This window comes from Akebia trifoliata, chromosome 10, assembly GCF_017979445.1.
Source record: "Akebia trifoliata isolate Shusen 1 chromosome 10, ASM1797944v1, whole genome shotgun sequence".
NCBI lineage: Eukaryota > Viridiplantae > Streptophyta > Magnoliopsida > Ranunculales > Lardizabalaceae > Akebia > Akebia trifoliata.
This window is the reverse complement of record NC_141384.1, coordinates 7,934,611-7,956,927: the sequence shown is the minus strand read 5'-3', so window position 1 is coordinate 7,956,927 and position 22,317 is coordinate 7,934,611. Positions and strand designations below refer to the sequence as shown.

Below are 22,317 nucleotides of genomic sequence, written 5' to 3'. Positions count from 1 at the left end.
AAAGAGAGTTTGTCTTTCTGATAGAAATGATCTAAGCCTTTCTTTTCACAAGCTTTAGTAAAATTAGGTAAGCTTCTTACCCGAGACTTTGGTAAAATAATGTAAGAGTGACTTTTCAATTATACCCCAATTTAAAAGATTTTAGTAAATTGGTCTAAAAATCAAAATCGTTTATTTCCAATTTAGGTGGTTTAGAGACTTGTGATGGGCTTTGCTCATCTTTCTGTTTGTAGGGCCCCCGATTGAGTTACTTGGTGTTTGAACAACTCATTTGGTGGATTTTGTTGGTTCTCTATGTTAATCTGGTTCGTTGGTTCACTCAATTTGAATTCAAGTTCATGGTGTAAAGCCCATAGGCCTAACTCATCCTCACAAAATCAGCTTGTAAGGAGAGGGTTGCCCCCGCTTTATACATTGTACCTCCCAATAGTACCCAGGCAATGTGGGACTATTCTAACACTCCCCCTCAGCACCAGGGCTGGAGACACTTGGCTCTGCCCCTCTATGCAGGTTGGAGATACTAACCCTACCCATCCCTAAGGTCATCCGCTTTGATACCATGTTAAAGCTCATAGGCCTAACTCATCCTCACAAAATCGACTTGTAAGGAGAGGGTTGCCCCTTTTTTATACATTGCACCTCCCAATAGTACCCAGGCGATATGGGACTATTCTAACAATTGATTTGTGATTCATCATTCCTCAACGAACCCGAATTGTAGAGGTAGTTCGTGATAGATATTAAAGTTATTTATTTTAATCTTATAGAAGAAGACTCGCGTCAAGGGGGCAAATCATCAATTTAAAAATAAAAGTGTCTTTAATATTGACCAAATCTTGGGATTTCTATAATAAAGGTTATCTCAAATATTTGATCAAACCATGGAGGCATCCCTAAAATTCACCAAAATAAGGTGGTTCGTTTGGTACGTTGTTTTTGATGAACTCCATACGAACCAAACCTCGAACTAGTTCAATTTCTTCCAGTTTGAGATTTGTTACCATATTAGCAAACCCGGTAACATATGGCTCTATCATAGGTGAACCATCTTATGTCTTATGGGTGTGTTTGCCCAGGACCTCAAATATATATCATTTGGACATGTAATATCTAGACCCATGCCATAAAGACTATTCCCCACGAATGGGTTAAATTTGGAGGTGTGGGGTTCATTAATAGCTTTTAGTAGGGGTGCAACTTGGTTTGGTTTGAGGTTTAAATTGGAACCGAACCGGCATAGGTCGGTTCCACTAAATAAGAATCAAAACCGAACCATATTCCATTGGAACCAAACCAATCCAAATTGAATTAAAGTCGATTTGGTTCGATTCGATTATATGGGTTGTCAATATTCTATAACTTGTAATATTTTTTATGAAAAAAACAAACATATAATAAACATAAAATTTCATACTATAAATCACTAATCTATCCATAAAAAATCATTAGTTTATTCATAAAAGATCATCTATCAATATCCTAACTCCTAAAATAATTATTATATATATATATATATTTATTGTATAAGGGTTCGGTTCTAGACAAGTTTGATATGAGAATCAAACCAAATTGACCGATTCTCCATTTTCTTAACTTGAAATTGAATCGTAACTTGTTCTAAACAAAATCAAACCACACCAAAGCTATCGGTTTGATTTGGTTCTTGGTTTGAACCGAACCAAGTTGCACCCTAACTTTTAGGGATCTTTTTGTTATTTGAAATGAATACAACGACTATTTATAATTTTTAAGAAATAAAAGGGCTATTCCACAATTTTTGCGCCCACACCAGCGAATCAAGTCGGTATCCGGGATGAGACGTAATACCGGGTTTTAAGACCACGTTATCGGGTGACTGAGTGAGTCGAGTCGAGTCTTTGGGAAGGTCGGGACATAACCGTCATTTTGGCAATTTCCATCTCAAAAAGAGAGATCATCAAAAAATAAAAAACCATTTCGCGCCACCAGTCGAGTCACGACTCACGAGTTGTCTCTCTCGATTTCGAACCGACGTTTAGTGTTCGTGAACTAGGGTTTTCGGATCTCGAGTCCTTCTGCATCAGTTGCAGACCTCCATTTTTTTTTCTTCCATTAAAGGTAAGATTACATAAACCCTAAAAAGCCATACCAAGAAGCTGTAGCTGTAACTGTAACTGTAACTATAATGGTCGAGGGTCAAAAGAATCTTTTCATCTTTCGTGACCAAAATGCCCACATTTATTTCTGAAAATTTTAATCTCCAAAGTCCAAACCTAAAAACACTTTTGGAAATAAAGGGTATTTTGGTCACAGGATCAAAAACCTCCAAACCCTAAAACAATCTCGTCTCCTGATATTGAATAATATGTTTTTCTTCTATTTTTGTTATCAAACCCGAATAAAATCATTTAAACCCTAACCTAATCATCAAACTAGAAGCCCTGATTACAGAAACCCTGGTAGAGCTGAAATTGGGCCGCAAGCGATTGAGGTTAGGGTTTTATACTGTAGTTACGTTTTCTGTTCGTATCTCGCAAACTCTTACTAGTTAAGGTTTTTATACATAGTTAAATTTAGAGTTTCTAAGTGTTTGTAGCATAGAAACCTTAGAGCTTACATTAGGGTTTGTTTCATAGATTGGAAAACCTAAACGTGCTGAAAATGGTGGAATCACCAACTCTTGGCAAGCGAAAAGCACCAGAAAGTTCAGTGGAGACACCTGTAGAACCCGATGAAGAAACCCCAAAGCCTAATTCCGCATCGAAGAAGCTACGGAGTAGTTTGGCTCGTACTTGTGTTCACGAGGTCGCTGTTCCAACTGGTTATGTTCCTAGCAAAGAAGAATCTGTCCACGGAACCCTATCGAATCCCGTTTACAATGGCACAATGGCAAAAACATACCCATTCAACCTTGACCCATTCCAACAAGTATCTGTGGCTTGCTTAGAACGAAATGAGTCGGTATTGGTCTCGGCACATACTTCGGCTGGTAAAACTGCTGTGGCCGAGTACGCCATTGCGATGGCTTTTAGAGATAAACAACGGGTGATTTATACGTCACCGTTGAAAGCCTTAAGCAATCAGAAGTATAGGGAGTTAAGTCAGGAGTTTTCGGATGTTGGGTTGATGACAGGCGATGTAACTCTCTCGCCCAATGCGAGTTGCTTGGTTATGACTACGGAGATCCTTAGAGGGATGCTTTATAGGGGTTCTGAGGTATTAAAGGAAGTCGCTTGGGTTATCTTTGACGAAATCCATTATATGAGGGATAGAGAAAGAGGGGTTGTTTGGGAAGAGAGTATTATATTTTTGCCTCCTGCGATTAAAATGGTTTTTCTTTCGGCAACGATGTCGAATGCAACTGAGTTTGCTGAGTGGATTTGTAATTTGCATAAACAGCCCTGTCACGTAGTGTACACGGATTTCCGGCCTACTCCATTGCAGCATTATGTGTTTCCCGTGGGTGGTTCAGGGTTGTATCTTGTTGTGGATGAGAATGAGCAGTTTAAGGAGGAAAATTTTATTAAGTTGCAGGAAACTTTCGCAAAGCAGAAAAAACAGGGTGATGGGCATAGGAGTGGCAATGCTACGGCAAGTGGCAGGATTGCCAAGGGGGGGACTTCTTCGGGGGGTTCGGACATATACAAGATTGTGAAGGTATGGATTCTATTAGAGAGCTGTTATTGGCACCCCAACTCTTACTTATTTCACCCCGGTTGAAAAATAAAGAAAATAAGTGAATGGTTGATCATAAGTAAAAGTTGAGGTGCCAATATATGAGTCTAATAATAATTGTTATCAACTACTGAAATTGTTTGAACAAGTGTTATAAATTATAATGTTAGATTATAATTTGAGCCAAACTTTTGTAGTGTTTTTTTTTTGAAAGGTATAATATATTGATAAAGCTTTTGTAGTGTTTGAAGAGCGTGTTTAATCTTTAATTGGGGGGTGATGAATAATTCAAGAAATTGGGGTGTAATTAGTAAGAGTTGGGTGCCAATAGTAGCTCTTTTCTATTATTATATTCTTCTTGTTCATACTGTGCTATTTGTTATCTGTATTGTTTCTTTAGATTTTTCTCACATCAGCTATGTCTATTCCATCTTCTCTATGCAGTTTGCGTGATGCATAGTTATAAGTTTCTAGTTTGACTATTTTGCTCAACATAGTTTTGTGTGTATATTTATTTAGTTTAGGGTAACCTTATCTGTTCCTTGCAACCCTGTGCTTTACAAATTGGCCTTGTAATGTTGTCAACTTGTTAAGCGTTGTTATTCTTTTTACGGATTATTACAGGGAAGTCCTCAAACCCAAATATTACTTATAGATACCCCCCTGAAGTTGAAATACCCCTCATTTACAAGGAGTAATTATAAATTATGAAAGGATAATTACAGAGAGCTGCTATTACCACACCAACTATTGCTAATGTGGAAATTCCTTGGTGATTTATATAGGAATTAGTGTGGCATTAACAAAAGTTGGTGTGGCAATAGTAGCTCTCTAATTATATTATCCAACGATTTTAGATTTATAGGGAAGCCGAAGACCTCAAACCCAAGCACTATTTAAAAGTTGAAACAATTCCCTCCAAACTTTGCCTTTTCAACTTTATTACAAATTCTCCGTTCATGCAAGTATTTATTTTTAAATACACAGATTACCATCATTTACAAGGATTAGTCATATATTGTAAAAGGATAATTATATTATCCAACGATGTTGGACACAGAATATCCAACTCCGTTAAAATATTATTTAATTTTAAAAGAAAATACCTCCCATTTACAATGGGGTAAGGTATAATTTCTTAGTAGAAAGTTCACGTTAGTTTTTGTCATATAATAATCTTACACACAAAAAACATCTTTCACCATCAAGATTGTGCTATTTGTATATTAAAAATCTAAAATATGGCTAGTTCCCTTTACCCCTCCACATTTTTTTTAACAATTAAGTTCCAAAGTATTACAAATAAATGCAAAAAATATTATAGAAAAAGTTTTTATTTTTTATTTTGAGTAATAAATTTTTGAACATTTATATTTTTAAATAGTTAAAAAAGTAAAATTAGGTAAGACTAGGATGTAATCTTGTTGGTCTTTTGTGTTGTTTTAGAGTGTGATGGTGAAAAATAAAGATAAATAAATAAAAAAACAAGGGAGCCTACCATGATTTTTTGGTTGACAATATATAAATAGCACAATTTTGATGATCCAATTCAAAATTAAAAACTAATAATTTTTATAAAATAAATAATCTTTTAATAGTGTTTGACATTTTATGTCCAACATCAATATACTCTATAACAACATTTTGGTAATTTGAGCTCAATTTTTACAGCAAAGAGGGATACTCTAGTTGTTCACAAGAAGAACTAAGTGCGAATAAGGACTTACATTACGTGGATAGATTTAGGGGTTTGACTAGGATCCAATGCTTACAGGACCTCACAAGTGGCCATCAGGCATTGTTTGGTTGGGAAGAAGACAAGACAAAATTGGTAGACCTTGTAGAATTAGAGGGAGGTGAGGCCAAGGTGGTGAAGAGGAAGAGTGAGAATGATAGTTAGAGAGAAAAGGGACCAAAAGAATGTTTGGGGCAGAGTTTAGGCTCTTGAGATCTGGAACTGATGTCTCATCAAAGGTGCCATCTAGCTTTAAATAGAGTTCCCCCTACTCTTTTTGCTTTGTTTGAACAAAGGATGCCAGCCAAGATGTTAGCTGGTAGGTAAGTAGGGGTCTAGGGCTGATCTCCCTTCTATTTGTCAAAGTTGGCAGAGGTCAACCTGGGACAACAGTGCTTCCCTAGGGATCTACAAGAGGAGGTGTTGACACCCTTACCTAATGAAGAGAAGAATTGTAGAATTATCAAGTCTCTAATTAAGAGCTTGACAGATATTTATAATAATAAAAAAGGTAAATAGATATAAATGCCCTTACACAGGTGAATGGACATAAATGCCCTTACACAGAAATAATAGAATTAGACTATTATTATCTACTATTTTCCAATACTCCCCCTCAAGCTGGAGCAAATATATCAACTAAATCCAGCTTTATAAGATGAGAGTTAGAGATAGAAGGACCAACAGACTTTGTAAACATGTCGGTGAGCTGATCTGAAGAAGATACAAAGATTGTCTGAAGGGCACTAGATCGAACTTTCTCCCAGAGAAAGTGAACATCAACTTCTATATGCTTAGTTCGTTCATGAAGAACTGAGTCAGAAGCAAGCATGATAGTAGACTTGTTGTAACAGAACAATAAGAAAGAATTTGAAGGAGGAAATCCTATCTCTGTTAGTAAAGATTGAAACCAAAGAAGCTCACATGTGCTAAGAGCCAAGCACGATACTCAGCTTCAACAGAAGAACGAGAGACCACACTCTGTTTCTTACTTTTCCATAAGATAAGGTTACTTCCATGGAATGTACAGAAATCAGAGGTAAATCTTCTATCTGTAAGAGAGTCCGCATAGTCAATATCAGTGAAACACAACAAATGTGGTTGAGCAGTGGATGAGTAGAAAAATCCAAGGTTAGGATGTGAGTTCAAGTAGAGAAGATTACGGTGAACGACATCAAAATGAGATGTACATGGAGCATGGATATATTGACTGACTACACTAATCGCAAATGTCAAATCTGGTTTAGTGTTAGTCAAATAAATCAGACAACTTATAGGCCTCTGATAAGAAGGATCAGATAATAAATTACCAGATTCGATCTGAAGTCGATGATTCTGATCCATAGGAGACGAGGCAGGACGACAACCAAACATATCAGTGTCCTTGATAAGGTCCAATGTGTCTTTGCGTTGAGATAGCAAAATACCACGTCGAGAGCGAGCTATTTCTATCCCCAAGAAGTACTTGAGAGAATCCAAGTCCTTAACCTTAAAGGCACGACCCAATATCATCTTCACCCTGTTAATCCACGGTGCATCATCTCCTGTCAAGATAATATCATCTACATACATTAGAACAATGGCACAACGACCATCCAATCATCGATAAACAAAGCAAGTATGATCTGAATGGCATTTGGTAAATTCCATAGATAATAACTTATGAAAAACGGTGAAATCAAGCTCACGGGAACTGTTTTAGGCTATATAGAAATTTGAGAAGGCGGCATACTTTCCCACAATATTCCCCCTGAAGACGAAACTTAAGAGGGGGGTCCATATATATAACTTCAGTCAAATTACCGTTCAGAAAAACGTTCTTCACATCGAGTTGATGAAGAGGCCATGAGTGACAAACAACTAAAGAGATAAGAAGACGAACAGTGGAAAGTTTGGCGTTAGGAGCAAAAGTGGCACCAAAATCTTTCCCTGGAGTTTGCGTAAATCCCTTAGCAACTAATCGTGCCTTATATCGATCAACAGTGCCATCTGCGAGGTATTTCACAGTAAAGACCCATTTACAGCCAACGGTCCGATCCCTAGATGGAAGGGTAACAAGTTCGTAGGTATTATTTTTCTGCAGAGCATCTATCTCGACAGTCATAGCTCTAGTCCACTGAGGATCTTGCAAAACCTTTGATACAGACCGAGGAACTCGAATAGAATCAATGAGAGAAAGGTAGGTCTGATAAGGAGAAAGACCCTGATAGGAAACAAATAGGGTAATGAGAATATCAGAAACATACCCTCGCTTACCTTTGTGAAGAGCAATAGGCAAGTGAGAGTCATAAACAAAAGGAATAAGAACAAATATAGGTGTAAGAGTAGGAGATGATGTACCTGAGTCCAAGGAGGAGGTTGGCAAGGGTGGAGAGGGACGAGGGCGATGAGTGTAGACTTGAGCTCTGACGGAGGTGAAGGAAAGATTGGAGAAGGTAGCACTATATGTGATGGGTCTTGCGAAGAAAAAGGTTCCTGTAAAGTAGTAGTACGAAAGTATGGAATATTTTTAAAGAATGTAACATCAAGAGAATGTATGACATTGTAAGAAATCGGATCATAACACCGATACCGCTTGGACATAGTGGAATAACCCAAGAAGACGCATCGAATGGCTTTATCATCTAATTTAGTACGAGTGGGAGTCCTATCCTGAACAAAGCACGTGCACCCAAAGACTCTAGGAGTAATGGGGGAGAGAGTGTGGTCAGGTTGAAGAACATGACGAGGTACTTGTCCCCCTAAGGTGCGACTCGGAACGCAGTTAATAAGAAAAGTCGCAGTGAGGACTGTCATATTCCAATATGCTTTAGGAACATACATGCCTCGAAGAAGACCTGGACTATATTCATGAGATGGCGATTCTTACGTTTCGCCACCCCATTATGCTCAAGAGTGTATGTACATGTCAACTAATGGAACATACCATTCTCATGAAGATGAGAACGAATTCCATTAGAAATATATTCACACCTCCCATTATCTGACCTGAGAGATTTAACAGTGATGTTGTATTGAGTTTGAATCTTTTAAATAAAATTAACAAAAATATGGAGTATCTTAGAACGAGAACGCATCAAATAAACCCAAGTGCAACGAGAATAGTCATCTATAAATGTAACATAGTATTTATGACCATTAAACTCAGTAACAGGGGAAGGCCCCCAAACATCAGAATGAAGTAAATCAAATATTGCATTAAACCGATGTATACGTGGAATATAAGAGGTACGAGTGTGTTTAGAGAGTTCACACATAGAGCACTGGAATTTGTGCCTACTACAAGAAGTTTTTAAAGAAGGAAATAAAGAACACAGGTGCTGAAAATTGGTATGTCCTAAGAGAGCATGTCATAAATCTAAAGACTGAGATGAAAAAATGTGGCTCCCAGAAGATGGAAGCATAGAAGCTGGAACTGCAGTCAATTGAGATTCAAACGTGTACAATTCATCTTTCTCATACCCCTTGCTAAAAATCCTCCTCGAAGCCAGGTCAAGAAAAATACAGTGAGTAGGAAAAAATGTTACAAAACAATTTAAAGATTTAGTAATGCTACTCACAGATAAAAGGTTAAGAGATAAGTGAGGAACATGAAGCACAAAGTCAAGAGAAAAATTAGAGGATAATGAGATAGTACCCTTGTTGTGGATAAGTGTAAGAGATCTATCAACAAGATGAACCTCTTTATGAGCAGTAGGGAAAATAGAGGATGTAAAATGGTTAGACTCACCAGTCATATGATTAGAGGCGCTAGAATCAATTACCCATGTTAGAGGAGCACAGCCATATTGAGTATCATGAAGTGCAGAGGATGTACCTGGAGGTGTAAGAACTGATGTAACAGTCGAGGATGAGGGAATGTGATTTTATTTGGGTAGTAGAGGTAAATCCGGTTGGTTATTAGGCACCATCCTTATGCCACCCCTCACTGATCCCAAATTTGGACAATGGGAAATCGATAACTATACCATTCTTGGATGGTTATTTAACTCTATGGAGCAGTGCATCTATACCCTGAGACTGTCTCTTCTTTGTGGTCATCCCTCACTCAGACATATGCGCATGCTATGAATGACTCAAGGATTTATGAGCTTTATTGGGATATTGCTCAAGCTACTCAAGGCACTCAGAGTGTGGCAGATTACTTTGGTTTCCTTCAATCCTGTTAGGTGGAGCTCTCGCACTATGAGTCTATGGTTGAGTTGTCTGCAGAAGCAGCTGGGTATGTGGTTAAGTGAATTGGTTGACATTAGACATACCAGGTCCTCATGGGTCTACTATTTTCCAATATGAAGCAGCGATCCTCAGGTCTTGCCACCCTCATCTTTTGCTCACATAAGACCCACCAAACCCTGACCTCGAACAACTTCCCCTTGATTGCGTCCGTCCTACTCCTAGTGTGCTAGTGGCGTGTTGATTGGCGCCCTTGGCTTTCGTTATGCCGAACAATGCCCGCGGCATCGATGACACGTTCGCCTTAACACCCTAGGTAAGCCACATTTAACTCGTACGGTGTTTGTGCTAGTGAAAAAGCCATCGTGTCATACTTGCCATGTCATCGCTTTATGGTAGGTAATATGGAGGCCATACTGTCCTGTTGGGGTTTGTATGCCCCTGCTGGTGTCCTCGAGATACATGAATGAAAATCCCTATCTACACTAGTCATTAGAAATTAAATGATTTTTGCAGGAAGAATTCTTAACTTTGTTGAAAAAGTAAGGTTTGGAGGAAATTGTTTCAACTTTAGAGGAAAATATGTAAATAGTACTTTGACTTTGGGTCTGCGTAGTAAAAAACTCTTCTTTTTAATGAATGTATTTTCTATTTAAAATTTGATAAGTTCAATAATCACATCTCACATTTAACATATAGCAGTCATGGATATTTTATGACTTCTCCAACAACTTAAATCAACTTTGGTTGGAACCATGTCAAGTTTAACATTCAACTCAGTCATGATTGGACTTTACCAAATATCCATTGATGATCGAGTTTACTAACCTGCTCTAGGCTTACCGAGGCTAGGCCAAACTTGCCACCACATGACCAAGTTTACATAACAATGCGTATTAGCATTCTTTGAGGTTGCAATACAGATTAGTCACGAATACAGATTAGTTTCTTCGTAGGTTGTAAGACCTTGATCGAAGGGGTTTGTGTACACAACTCATTATCGTTATTTGAAATCGGGCTGAATTGGATGACACATCTTAATGTCTTAAACCTTTGTTTGGAGGGGTTTTACTATCTTTAATCGGAGGATTGGAGAAAATAGAACTATTTTTTGTGGGATATTTGAATCTTATGCCATGATTTCATTTGGCTATATTTCTCAAGGGTGCTGGAAATGAGTAAATTACTGAAAAAGATGAAAACGGTAGCTCTTTAGGAACATATGGTATTCCAATAAAAGTATAGAAATACATGGGAAATTTTGGATTGTGTTGTTTAACTAATTTCTTTAATAATATTTAGAAGCTAAAAAGTTGTTGAATGAATGGAAAGAAAGTATCATGGTGCCCATGGTTAAGAGTACAGGTGATATTGAAGACTAGACCAACTATCAAGGTATGAAATTTATGAGTTGCATTATGGCCCTATGGAAAAAATTGATTGAACTAAGGCTAAGGAAAAAAAAAAATATCAACGAGCCAATTTGGTTTTATGCAAAGTAGAGTACTATCGAGGCAATCTTTCTACTTAGACAAACACCAGAAAGTTTAGAGAAAAAAGCAAAATCCTTATATGTTTTTTATCGACTTTAGAGAAAGCAGGTTACAAAGTAATTAGATAGTTAATTTGTGGGTATTAGGGGAAATAAGAGCTCCAAATCCATATATTGATACGATTAAGGACATATATGAGATGATTGCGACTACTGTGAGTACAGGTTGAGAGGAGAAAAATTTACTTTGATTCCATATTTATACTAGTCTGAACCACAAATTGGTACGAAGCGAACCAGTTTGTACTGGGTTCGTAAAATCAAGCAAACCACAAACCTGTTGAATTTTGGTTGGGTTCGACGAACCAAAGCATTAAGTTTGGCAAACCCAACAAATAATTTTTTTAATTGGTTTGGTGAACCAAACCAATTTATTATATATTTTTTTCATTATTCATATTTAAAATTTGGGTTATTTTATTATTTTATTTCTATTTAATTATAATTTTTTTACATTATAATTGTACTTATAACTTGCATACTTGAAATATATGTATGCACAAGCGAACCAAGCTAGCGAATTGATCTAGGAAACCAAAGCGAACCAATAAACGAATTATCTCTACCTACCACCTGCGAACTGGGTTCATTCTAGAGTAGCGAACCACGAACCCTGAACTCGAATTCAAACCAAGGGAACTGACGAACTAGGTAACATAGGATGAGATTAGCGAGGGAGGTAACACAAACTAGAATTATGGAGAGATATGTTGGAACCTTAGGGCTTTAGTATAAGTAGAACCAAGATTGAGTATTTGGAGTGTAACTTTAGTATTGACACCCACGAAGACCATTGTAATAAAAAACATGGATAATTTAGAATACCCCAATGTAAAAATTACCATTATCTTGAGCCTATTATACATTAGGATGGAGAGCTTGAGGTAGATGTTTCCCACAAAATCGAAATTGGATGGTTAAGTAGAGGTGCACCCCAGGAGTGTTGTAATTGGTGAATACCAATCAAATTAAAATGAAAAGTTCCCAACGATAGTAAAACTACCTATGCTTTATGTAGCTGAATGTTGGGCGGTCAAGAAGCATCATGTCAAATAGATTGAGCGTGCCAGAGATGGATGTTTGGAGAGACTAAGGAACGTAAAATTACAAATGAACGCACTCGAGAAAATGTAGGAGTCTTCGTGAGTTGATGAACTAAGAGAAAGTCGATTGAGATAGTTTGGGATCATTTAACGAAGGTTGATTACAATCTAGTTAGAACAAATATGCAAGTTGAAGGTTCTATAGTATGACGAAGACCCAAAAGAATATGGATTAAGGTAATGAAAGCAGATGTGGACGCACTTCTAATAATATATGATGTGGCTCTAGAGAAAATTGAATAGAGGAGTATGATTCGTTCAGCTAACCTGAAATCTTTGGGATTATGCTTCGATGATGATGATGTTGATGCAGAAGGTCTAAATATAGTATTCAGTTGTATGATCCATTACATTTTTGTTCATTTTCTCTGAATTGGTAACTTTGAATTCCTTTTTTTATTTAGTGTTGTTTTTATGTTTAGTCATCTAATGCAGTTAAATTTTTTAGTTGGGATTCTCTATTGTGATAAATTCCTCTTGGGTACCCTTGGCATTCCTTTTGATCTTATTGTTTAATGATGATAAAATACAACAAAAATTTCCTATAAAACTCTTTTTGAAAATATATTCCCTGGTGTTTGGTTGAGATTGGAAAATTCACTAATTTCTTTGGAAAATGGAATTAGCAGATTGATGTAAGGAGATCCATCCTTCAACTTCAACACAACTGAATATCCATCCTTGCCAAACATGTAATCAGGATTTTTTAACTGAGATACATACATGCATGGCTTTAAAACGCGTTTTGACGTCTCGTCTCGTCCATTAACGCGATCGAGTCATCTTGGACGAGTTTTCCAATACGTTTGAGTTGTCTCGTTCAACAATGAGAAAAATGAAGTGTGATTTTAAATCTCATCTGATACGTTTGACTTGTCTATCATCTTGTTGGTGGACGATATTGAGACGTATCAGACGAGTCATCTCGGACTCAGACAAGATTTAAAACCAGGTTACTCAATTCATTGGTAGAGAACCGAACCGCGAACTGGTTCGCTCTTGGTTTGTCAAATGTAGCGAATGCAGCAAACTAAAACAGACATAATAGCATGCCTCTTTGACCATGGTCTTTTTAGATAGACTTATGAAAAATAACTAAATACCCTCATCTTCAACTTATGAGTTTTTAAAAAAAAAACTTGACTTTTCTCCAAAATATGCCATCTTCAATCTCTTTTTTACCATAATCATCACTTCAACCTTCAAACCGACCCTGCATTTGCATATCTAATAAGGAGTGAGCCCCCATCCAACAATAGTCAAGGTTCTTCTGCAATCCCATTATGGAAGTCAACTTCTATTCCAATCCGAGCGCATCTCATTTCTTTCTACCCCTACGAACTGGGTTCATTCTTGAGTGGCGAAGCACAAACCATGAACCCTAATTTGAACTGAGCGAACCCATGAATCAAGTAACATAGTTTAAAACCATTCATACATGAACACTTAGGGAGTTGAGTACCTATCCGACCACAACTTTCTTTTGCAGACCACATGGAACAGTCTTCTAGTCCACCAAATTGTGCCCCAAGCTATGGTGGACCTACACGCCAAAAACAATCTTATTGGATTTGATCATCTTTAATCATGGACTTGGAACGAGTATTCATAGAGCCTATGATAAAATGTCTGGATTCTATGACCGGGAATAAAAAACATGGTTGACCCTTAATGTGGAGGTCTAGAAAAGGGAGGGAAACATTTATGGGTCAATAATTTTAAAGAATGTGATATATAGCATAAAAGGAGAGCTGGAGTCAAGTTGCTACCCATCTTCTTGTAGTACGGGATCTAGATTCTTTGAGGAAATTTAGGGCAAGGCATGCCCCCAAAAAGGAATAAATATTTATATATTTTTGAGTTATATTACTTCTCCTTAAACATTTTTATGCTCCTTGTCTATTTTTCTTCTAAACAACACAGGATTTATTTTAGGAATTTTTCTGTGTTGTAAGAATTTTACGTCAGAACAAACGGAACTTTAGGTGACAAAAATGTGTTTGTCATGATCTTCATACCCATCAACTAGAGTTTTCCAGATAAGAGATTTCAACATTGTAGGTGGTCACTTATAATTATATGTTGCGTATTATTTCCGATTCAGTGCTGAGTTGGGGAATTCTCATTTTTCAGATGATTATGGAACGGAAATTTCAACCTGTTATCATTTTCAGCTTCAGTAGAAGAGAATGCGAACAACATGCAATGTCTATGTCTAAGCTCGATTTTAATACGAAGGAAGAGAAAGAAGTTGTGGATCAAGTTTTCCAAAATGCAATACTTTGCTTAAATGAAGAGGACAGAAACTTACCTGCTATTGAATTAATGTTGCCACTTCTTCAACGAGGTATTGCAGTGCATCATTCAGGACTTCTTCCAATAATTAAGGAGTTAGTAGAGCTTCTCTTCCAAGAAGGCCTTGTAAAGGCCCTTTTTGCTACTGAAACAGTAAGATTAGAATGGGATACTAATTTTTCTCTTAATATTGGAATTTTAAAATAAGTGGCAGATACTAGTTTTCTACCTTTAACAACATCTTTTCTCTGGTTCGCATATGTGACAGTTTGCCATGGGTTTAAACATGCCTGCAAAAACTGTTGTTTTCACATCTTGTAAGAAATTTGACGGTGATAGTCATCGTTGTATTGGATCCGGGGAATATATCCAGGTAAGTGAAGATTTTTTGAAGCATTTTTTCTAGTATGATTGATGGATTTGGTTTTCATTTTCGCTCATTGTTCGTTTATATCTTTTTTTTAATGTTTTTATAGATGAGTGGAAGAGCTGGGCGTCGTGGCAAAGATGAACGTGGCATTTGTATTATAATGATTGATGAACAGGTGTTTTGATGGCTTTCTATATCACTTTGTACTGTTCTCTTGTCATGTTTATTTTACCCATTGGAGCAGTTGTGGAAGCTCTAGTCTTCAATGGTATCACTCTTGCTTCATTAAACTGTTAAAAAGCCTTTGAAGGGAAGGAACAATCTTTAGGGATGTTGTTCTTTTAGTGTAAGCTATTTGATGAAGTTTTTTCATTTTCATTTTTTTAAAAGGATATTCTGTTTAAATGAGACCTTATGTGTTTGGTTCCAGGCTAGATGTAGCTTCCCCCTTTGTATCAATCTCCTTATCAATGATTTTTTACAAAAAAAAATGTATTAAAGAAAAAAAAAAAACTTTCTTGTTTGTTTGGTGTTCACAAGCTAAATTTTGAAGAATCTATTGTTTTCTTTTGAGCCTAAATGGTGAAACATTCAGTGATATGAGTTACTGCTTCTCATCATGGTCTTTAGTGGGTATTTTATAAATTATTAGAACAGTGGAACACAACGATTTAAAAAAAATAAAATTTAAGATAGTGGAACAGTTTGGTTCAAATAAGTCCTTTATTATTTCTATTTGAATTTTCTTTTCAGATGGAGATGAATACTCTCAAGGAGATGGTTTTGGGTAAACCTGCTCCTTTAGTCAGTACTTTCAGACTGAGCTACTACACAATTTTGAATTTATTGAGCCGTGCTGAGGGCCAATTTACCGCTGAGCATGTTATTAAGAACTCATTTCACCAGTTTCAATATGAGAAGGTTTTTTTTTTTAAACTCTTTTTTCATTAATATCAGCGGTTCCTTTACTTAATTACAGGTGTGCCATGATAATGGTCAGTTTTTTTTTTTTTTTTTTTGCATTATTCAGACATTACCTGATATAGGGGACAAGGTTTCAAAATTGGAGAAGGAAGCTGCTATGCTTGACTCCTCTGCGGAGGTAATCTTTTCTCTTCCATCTGTATTCATCATTTTGAAATTGTATATTAAATCTTATTTTCTGACTTGATAGGCTGAAGTTGCTGAATATCATAAGCTAAGACTTGATATAGCCCAATTTGAGAAGAAGATGATGTCTGAAATAACAAGACCTGAAAGGGTTCTGTATTTTCTTCTTCCTGGTAGGCTGGTATGTGCCGAGCATACTCATTTCAGTTGATATTATACCTTTTGGTTTGGTCTTCATTTGTAATGTTGTCTTTTTAATATCTTGAAATTTCTATTATATACATTTGATAGACTTAGATAGGGCTCAAAATGGGTCAGGCTCAGACCGGATCTCAGTATATCCATATTCAGACCCAAATTTTTGTATCTGGATCTGATTCAAATCCAACTTGGACCCTATTATCTAAAACCGTATTGAATTAATTTGCTTTTACTAAATCCGGATCCGGATTCAATCCGACTGAATTATTTGATTCCGGTCGGTCGGGTTGGATAATTCCGAACTGTTCAACTTTTTTTTTTTTTGTTATATTTATTTTCTAATTGCGCTGTTAAATTTTACCATTATAATTCTTTAGTTTTATAAGAATTCATGTTATATTAAAGTAGTAGAGAAAAGAGATTTTGAAAAACATCAAAAATATAATTTTCAAAGCAAAATATCATTCAGATCTAGGTTGATATAGGGTTGGATCTGACCCGGGTCAAGGTATATCAACTCATATTTTTATTCAGATCTACTCCAAGGGCCAAACCCGCTAAATTTGCATTCCGATCACTCGGATTTCGGAGAAAATTCGACCCATTTTATGCCCTAGACTCATACTTTAAGAGGCCAGTGACTTGCTAAGTTGATAACTTTGACGTTGTAGTTTGTGTAACTGTCAAAAATGTGTTACAATTGTAGGTTAAGATACGTGATGGTGGAACGGATTGGGGTTGGGGTGTGGTAGTCAATGTGGTGAAAAAACCCTCAACGGCATCGGGCACTTTGCCTTCATCAGTGTCTTCGCGTAGTAGTGGCTATATAGTGGATACTTTGCTTCATTGTTCTCCTGGTTTAAGCGAGAATGGTTCTCGGCCAAAACCGTGTCCACCCCGTCCTGGAGAAAAGGGTGAAATGCATGTGGTGAGTTGAAGCTCGTGTGAAGCAACAATTTTTATCAAGGGTCAGTTTATTGTTCTTATTGGTTAGGCAGGTCAAAATTTTGAATACCTTACTTAGGTCTTTGAATTATGTGTAGCCACGGTTGGGCAAATATGATATATCTGCCAATTTCATCTGATCTAGGTTCCTGTTCAGTTTCCCCTCATCTCTGCTCTCAGCAAAATAAGAATATCTGTTCCATCTGATCTCCGTCCAGTGGAAGCAAGGCAAAGTATACTGCTGGCATTACAGGAGTTATCCACACGTTTTCCTCAAGGTTTCCCAAAGCTCAATCCTGTGCAGGTATCCTTAAAGTTATTTTCAAATATGAAGTTCCGGTATTTAACAAATTACTGAGAAAATTATTACGCATATTAGTCAGTCTTCTGTATTCTTTCAGCTTTCTTTGCTAGTTTGGGTTTTGATAAAATCTGAGGCAAGTATTTTGGAGATTCTGGGTCTTCTCTTATATTGGTGCAAGTTGAATAAAGATTTTGAAGGGATGTTCTTTGAGGATTTTGTGTTTAGATTGGTTGAACTTTGTTCTTAGTTGGCGCCCTTATTAGTGGGGTGGTTCTCCTCTCTCTCTCTCAGGTTTTTTCTTGTTTTATTGTTTTGGTTTTGGTGTCTGTTTTCAGAGGACCTCTCTTTTTTAATGAAAAATTGTTCTCTAAAAAAAATATATCGGGGTCAAGTAGTGTCTGAAGTGTCCAAATTAAGTCAGAAGTCAATCTACTGATTCCTGCTTTTGGCACAATGTTGTATAAAATTTGGTGCCCTAGCCAATTTCAAGGCAACTTCATTACCACATGTTGATTAAATAGAAAAATTAGAGGTAAAATTTTTGAAGAGCTCATATAACTTGGACATTCTTTCTAAAGCTTCTAGACCGTCATTTATGTGCAAATTGAATTGGGTTCAACGTTTGATTCCTACAATTTATCTTGCTTGTCTTCAGGGTATTATTGCTTCCTTAGAAAAATATTCCTTTGGTTCATCCCACTTTCACCCTAGGTCTTATCTTTTCAATCAAAGAACAGAAACATATTTTGTTATATTGCTTGCTTTCGTGCTAAAATGTGATCTTCTAGAGTTAAAGGGATTAACAATTGATTCTGTAGGAATTTCTAAGTCTCACTTTTTTCCCTTCTTTACTTTTGTATATATTGGCAGGATATGGGCATTGAGGACCCAGAATTTGTTGAGTTGGTTAATCAGATTGAGGAACTTGAGAAGAAATTATTTGCTCATCCACTACATAAGGTATATATTGTTTGTTATAAAAAAAAGCATTTACTTGAAGTTATTATTAATTTACATCAATTTCTAGAGATCATCTATATATTAGAGTTTGCCTATCTACAATACGGGCATCCTATTTTGGGGTTGAGGGGCTAAAAGAGTAAAGATGATAAAGTTGGAGGGGTAAGATAATATATAAAGTTGAAGGGGTATTCTTGAAAAGGAGTAGAAGAGGAAAAGGTAATAAAGTTGGGGGTATTCTTGGAAAGAGGAATAAGAGAAAATACATTCCTCGAGATATGTTCTATTTGGGGTATAAAGATTGAGATAAAGGAGGGGGACAACTGCTGTGTTTTTATTTTATACACAGACACACAATCTTGCGCTTATTCCATAACTTCACTCCACACGCTGCAGTCCTCCCAAGACAAGCAACAGATCAAAAGCTTCCAAAGAAAAGCAGAGGTGAACCATGAAATTCAGCAGCTCAAATCAAAGATGCGTGACTCCCAGGTATTTTTTTGTTTGTTTGTGTTGAACTCTCCTCTGTTTACAAAATCTTCCTGTTTTTGTGAGTGTTCCTCAAATATGAATGTGTGAGTTTGTCATCTAGTCCAACACAGATGGCACTTGGCCGTAAAATGTTTTAGTAATTAGGAATTTGAGTTCTTGTCTATAGGATCCTCTGTACTCATATGCTCGTTTGTTCTATTAAGAGATGAACGCTAGATATTCTTTCTTAGATATTAAAAATAAGAATAACAGAAACATGCAGATTGTTAATTGAAAGTTTAAATTAAAGAATTAAGGTTTGTATAAAATATGAGGAACCTAAATAAAAAAAAATACAAATGGCCTACTCCCTACCTTCTCTACACACACACACACACGCACACTCACACGGGCTTCGGTCCATAGTTTGATTGGTTTGACACATTTCAAAACAACTTTGAGATTGTGGATTCAACTCCAGCTTACCCATAAAAAACAGTACATGTAAATGTAAATGCGATTCAATAGAAATTACATTGTATTTGGTTCTCATTTTGTGGTTTAGTTGTTGGATTACTTGTGCAGCTTCAAAAATTCCGTGATGAACTGAAAAATCGGTCACGGGTTTTGAAGAAGCTTGGTCATATAGATGCCGATGGTGTTGTGCAATTAAAGGGCCGTGCTGCCTGCTTGATAGACACGGGAGATGAACTCCTTATTACAGAACTGATGTTCAATGGTAAACTTGTGATATCTATTCCTCATCTGTTTTCATTCCATGGTACTTTCGAGAAAATGAATCATAATCTTTTATACTAAATCTGCATTAGTGGTTGTTTAGGTACGTTCAACGATCTAGATCATCATCAAATCGCTGCTCTTGCAAGTTGCTTCATTCCGGGAGATCGATCCAATGAGCAAATACACTTGAGAATGGAACTTGCGAAGCCATTACAACAACTTCAAGACAGTGCAAGAAGAATAGCAGAGGTGTGTGGGCATTTTGTTTTAATCCTTGTTCATTTTTTCTGAGCTGCTCCTGAGAAACAGTTGGGTTACACTTGTGTTTGAGCTCATCAGATACAACGAGAGTGCAAATTGGATATAATTGTGGATGAGTACGTGGAATCAGCGGTGAGGCCATACTTGATGGATGTGATCTACTGCTGGTCAAAGGTTAGTGATATTAATCTTATTTATTTTTTCCTTCAATTATATCATCATCATCATCATTCATTGCATTACCTCAACTACTTGGGGTTGTTCTTGTGAACTCTGTAGTCTGTTTGGCCTCCATTTGACTTGGGAGCAGTAATATCAATATATTTAGAGAGCTGCTATTGGCACCCCAGCTTTTACTTATTACACCCCGATTAAAGTAAAGAAAATAAGAGAATGGTTGAGGATAAGTAAAAGTTGAGGTGCCAATAGAAGCTCTCTCTCATTTGGTGGCTCTAAATTTCTATTTTATGGGGTTTTAAGATTTTATATGAGCCTAATCATAAATGTAACATCTACTGAAATTTTCTGAACAGTGTTATAATATTTTGTAATGTTGAGATAATGATTTGAGTAAGACCTTTGTAATGTTAGAATGGTGTGTTTTAATCTTTAATTGGGGTTTGATAGATAATTTAATAAGTTGGGGTGTCGATAGCAGCTCTCTATATTTATTTGATTTTAATTAGTTCAGTCCTTTGGAGAATGCAACACTTAATCAAATAATCAAATCTAGTAGTTAGTATTTGTATCTAACTTCCATTTTTCTATTCTCTCTCTCTCTCTCTCCTAGGGTGCAACTTTTGCAGAAATAATAGAAATGACTGATATCTTTGAGGGGAGTATCATACGACTTGCAAGGAGGCTGGATGAGTTTTTGAACCAGGTAGTTGTTTAATGGGATCTTAATAAATATCTTCGATGTGTGTCTTATCAAGTTCTTTTATTTCTTATTGAAGTAGAAAAATTGATTTCCTGAAACTGAACTTTATGGATCTTATTTGGTTATATTTGTCAGGGGATTCCACGTAGTTTTGGGAATGTGATTAGCGCTCCAGTAGCTTCTTACATGTCATTGATATATTCATATCGATCATTTATTATAATTGTTTGTTTTATGGTCTTTTTTAGTTGCGTGCTGCGGCTCATGCAGTGGGAGAGGTTGATTTGGAGAGCAAGTTTGCGGCTGGCAGTGAGAGCCTCCGACGAGGTATTATGTTTGCAAATTCGTTATATCTGTGAGATGGAATGTATTTTACATCAGCTGACTTTAGTTTTCTTTTACCCTAGAAAATGCTTTATTTGTAATATGCCTTTGGGATTTTTTCTCTTTTCTCTCTTCCTTATTGCTTGCCGCTGCTTTTTCTCGTAGATGCTATATTGAATTTTAAAATCCGCCTTTACGTCATAGCCTACATTTGTTGTTGTCTCTTTATTTTTCTATATACTGGTTGATGATTATGTTGGGTAGTATTATTTCTTGCCCATTAAGAGGGATGGGTTAACCCACACTTCTGTTTTTTAAGATTTGAGTTCTAGTAATAGATTTAAACAACAAATCAAGTTCTGTGAGATCTGCCATATTATGGGTTTCATCTTGAGATTTGAGTTTTAGTAATAGAATTAAACAACAAACCAAGTTCTGTGAGATTTGCCATATTATGGGTTTCATCAAAACTTGATGAAATTAGAGGCAGGACTTGGTCTAGGTTTTCTATTATCTAGATTTTCTTAAAAGGACAATTTTCAAATGATAATAATTATTTTATTTTTTCGCCAATGTGTTATATATATTTTAATGTGCCCAATTGAACGATTGAGAATTATGTCGACCCAAAATTCCAAACTACCAATCCTGCCATCGTTGTTACTTACAGTTCATTTTCATCTTTAGCTGATGGTTGGATTTTGATTTGTTTTGAAGTTTCTTGAGATACATTCTTTTATTTAAAAGTTAATGAAAAATAATAGCACAATTTGACGTTAATTCAAAACTTTATAAATAGTGTATTATTTAAAAATAAACTTGAACAAATGGTTAAAGTTTTTGTAAATAAAAAAAAGAAAAAAATCACAAATTTTGTCAATCTTTAAAGAATGATTTGTATAGGTGGCAATTGTCAATATTTAGATACATGTATGTCTACGTTATGTTCAAGGATCTTTCACAAACTAGTTATTAATGCAGAGCTTACTAATATTTTGTTATGTTTTAAAATTCATATAATCATGGGAATATCAAGGCTTTTTACGTGTTTATTCAACATAATGATGTAGTACACCTTCGATCAAAGTGGCAATATATCCTACAGAAAATGTTAATATGAAGGACTTGCAACTCTACGCGATAGATCTATTAACACTTGGAGAAAATAATGTCAACATAAGTGTTAATAACCAACCTTTTACAAACAAGCGGCTGAAGCAGAGCTTACAGATCTATTA

General features: G+C 36.2%; 1 protein-coding gene across 4 annotated transcripts; it reads left to right on the top strand.

The window, feature by feature from the left end:
- The first annotated feature begins 1,944 nt into the window (after nt 1–1,944).
- HEN2 (RNA helicase, ATP-dependent, SK12/DOB1 protein) lies at nt 1,945–21,287 on the top strand. Of its 4 annotated transcripts, none has more exons than XM_086456796.1 (17): nt 1,945–2,097; nt 2,616–3,636; nt 14,351–14,665; nt 14,781–14,885; nt 14,989–15,057; nt 15,636–15,803; nt 15,913–15,984; nt 16,057–16,173; nt 16,900–17,121; nt 17,284–17,442; nt 18,313–18,402; nt 18,799–18,894; nt 19,459–19,612; nt 19,715–19,863; nt 19,954–20,049; nt 20,666–20,758; nt 21,004–21,287. In XM_086456796.1, exons 2-17 carry the CDS (start codon nt 2,641–2,643, stop codon nt 21,112–21,114), a joined length of 3,012 nt encoding a protein of 1,003 aa, XP_086312922.1. In that variant the 5' UTR covers nt 1,945–2,097; nt 2,616–2,640; the 3' UTR covers nt 21,115–21,287. The 4 variants fall into 4 exon arrangements, with proteins under 4 accessions (XP_086312922.1, XP_086312923.1, XP_086312925.1 ...); XM_086456797.1 differs by having other exon boundaries at nt 1,955–2,097; nt 2,602–3,636; XM_086456795.1 differs by lacking the exon at nt 1,945–2,097 and adding an exon at nt 2,157–2,470.
- Nucleotides 21,288–22,317: the final 1,030 nt, after the last annotated feature.

Excerpts from the sequence above, each read along its gene's own strand:
- HEN2 (XM_086456796.1), top strand. The coding sequence starts at position 2,641 with ATGGTGGAATCACCAACTCTTGGCAAGCGAAAAGCACCAGAAAGTTCA. Across the intron at positions 19,864-19,953 it reads GTGCAAGAAGAATAGCAGAG|ATACAACGAGAGTGCAAATT; the intron begins GTGTGTGGGCAT and ends TGAGCTCATCAG. Across the intron at positions 20,759-21,003 it reads TGGATGAGTTTTTGAACCAG|TTGCGTGCTGCGGCTCATGC; the intron begins GTAGTTGTTTAA and ends GGTCTTTTTTAG.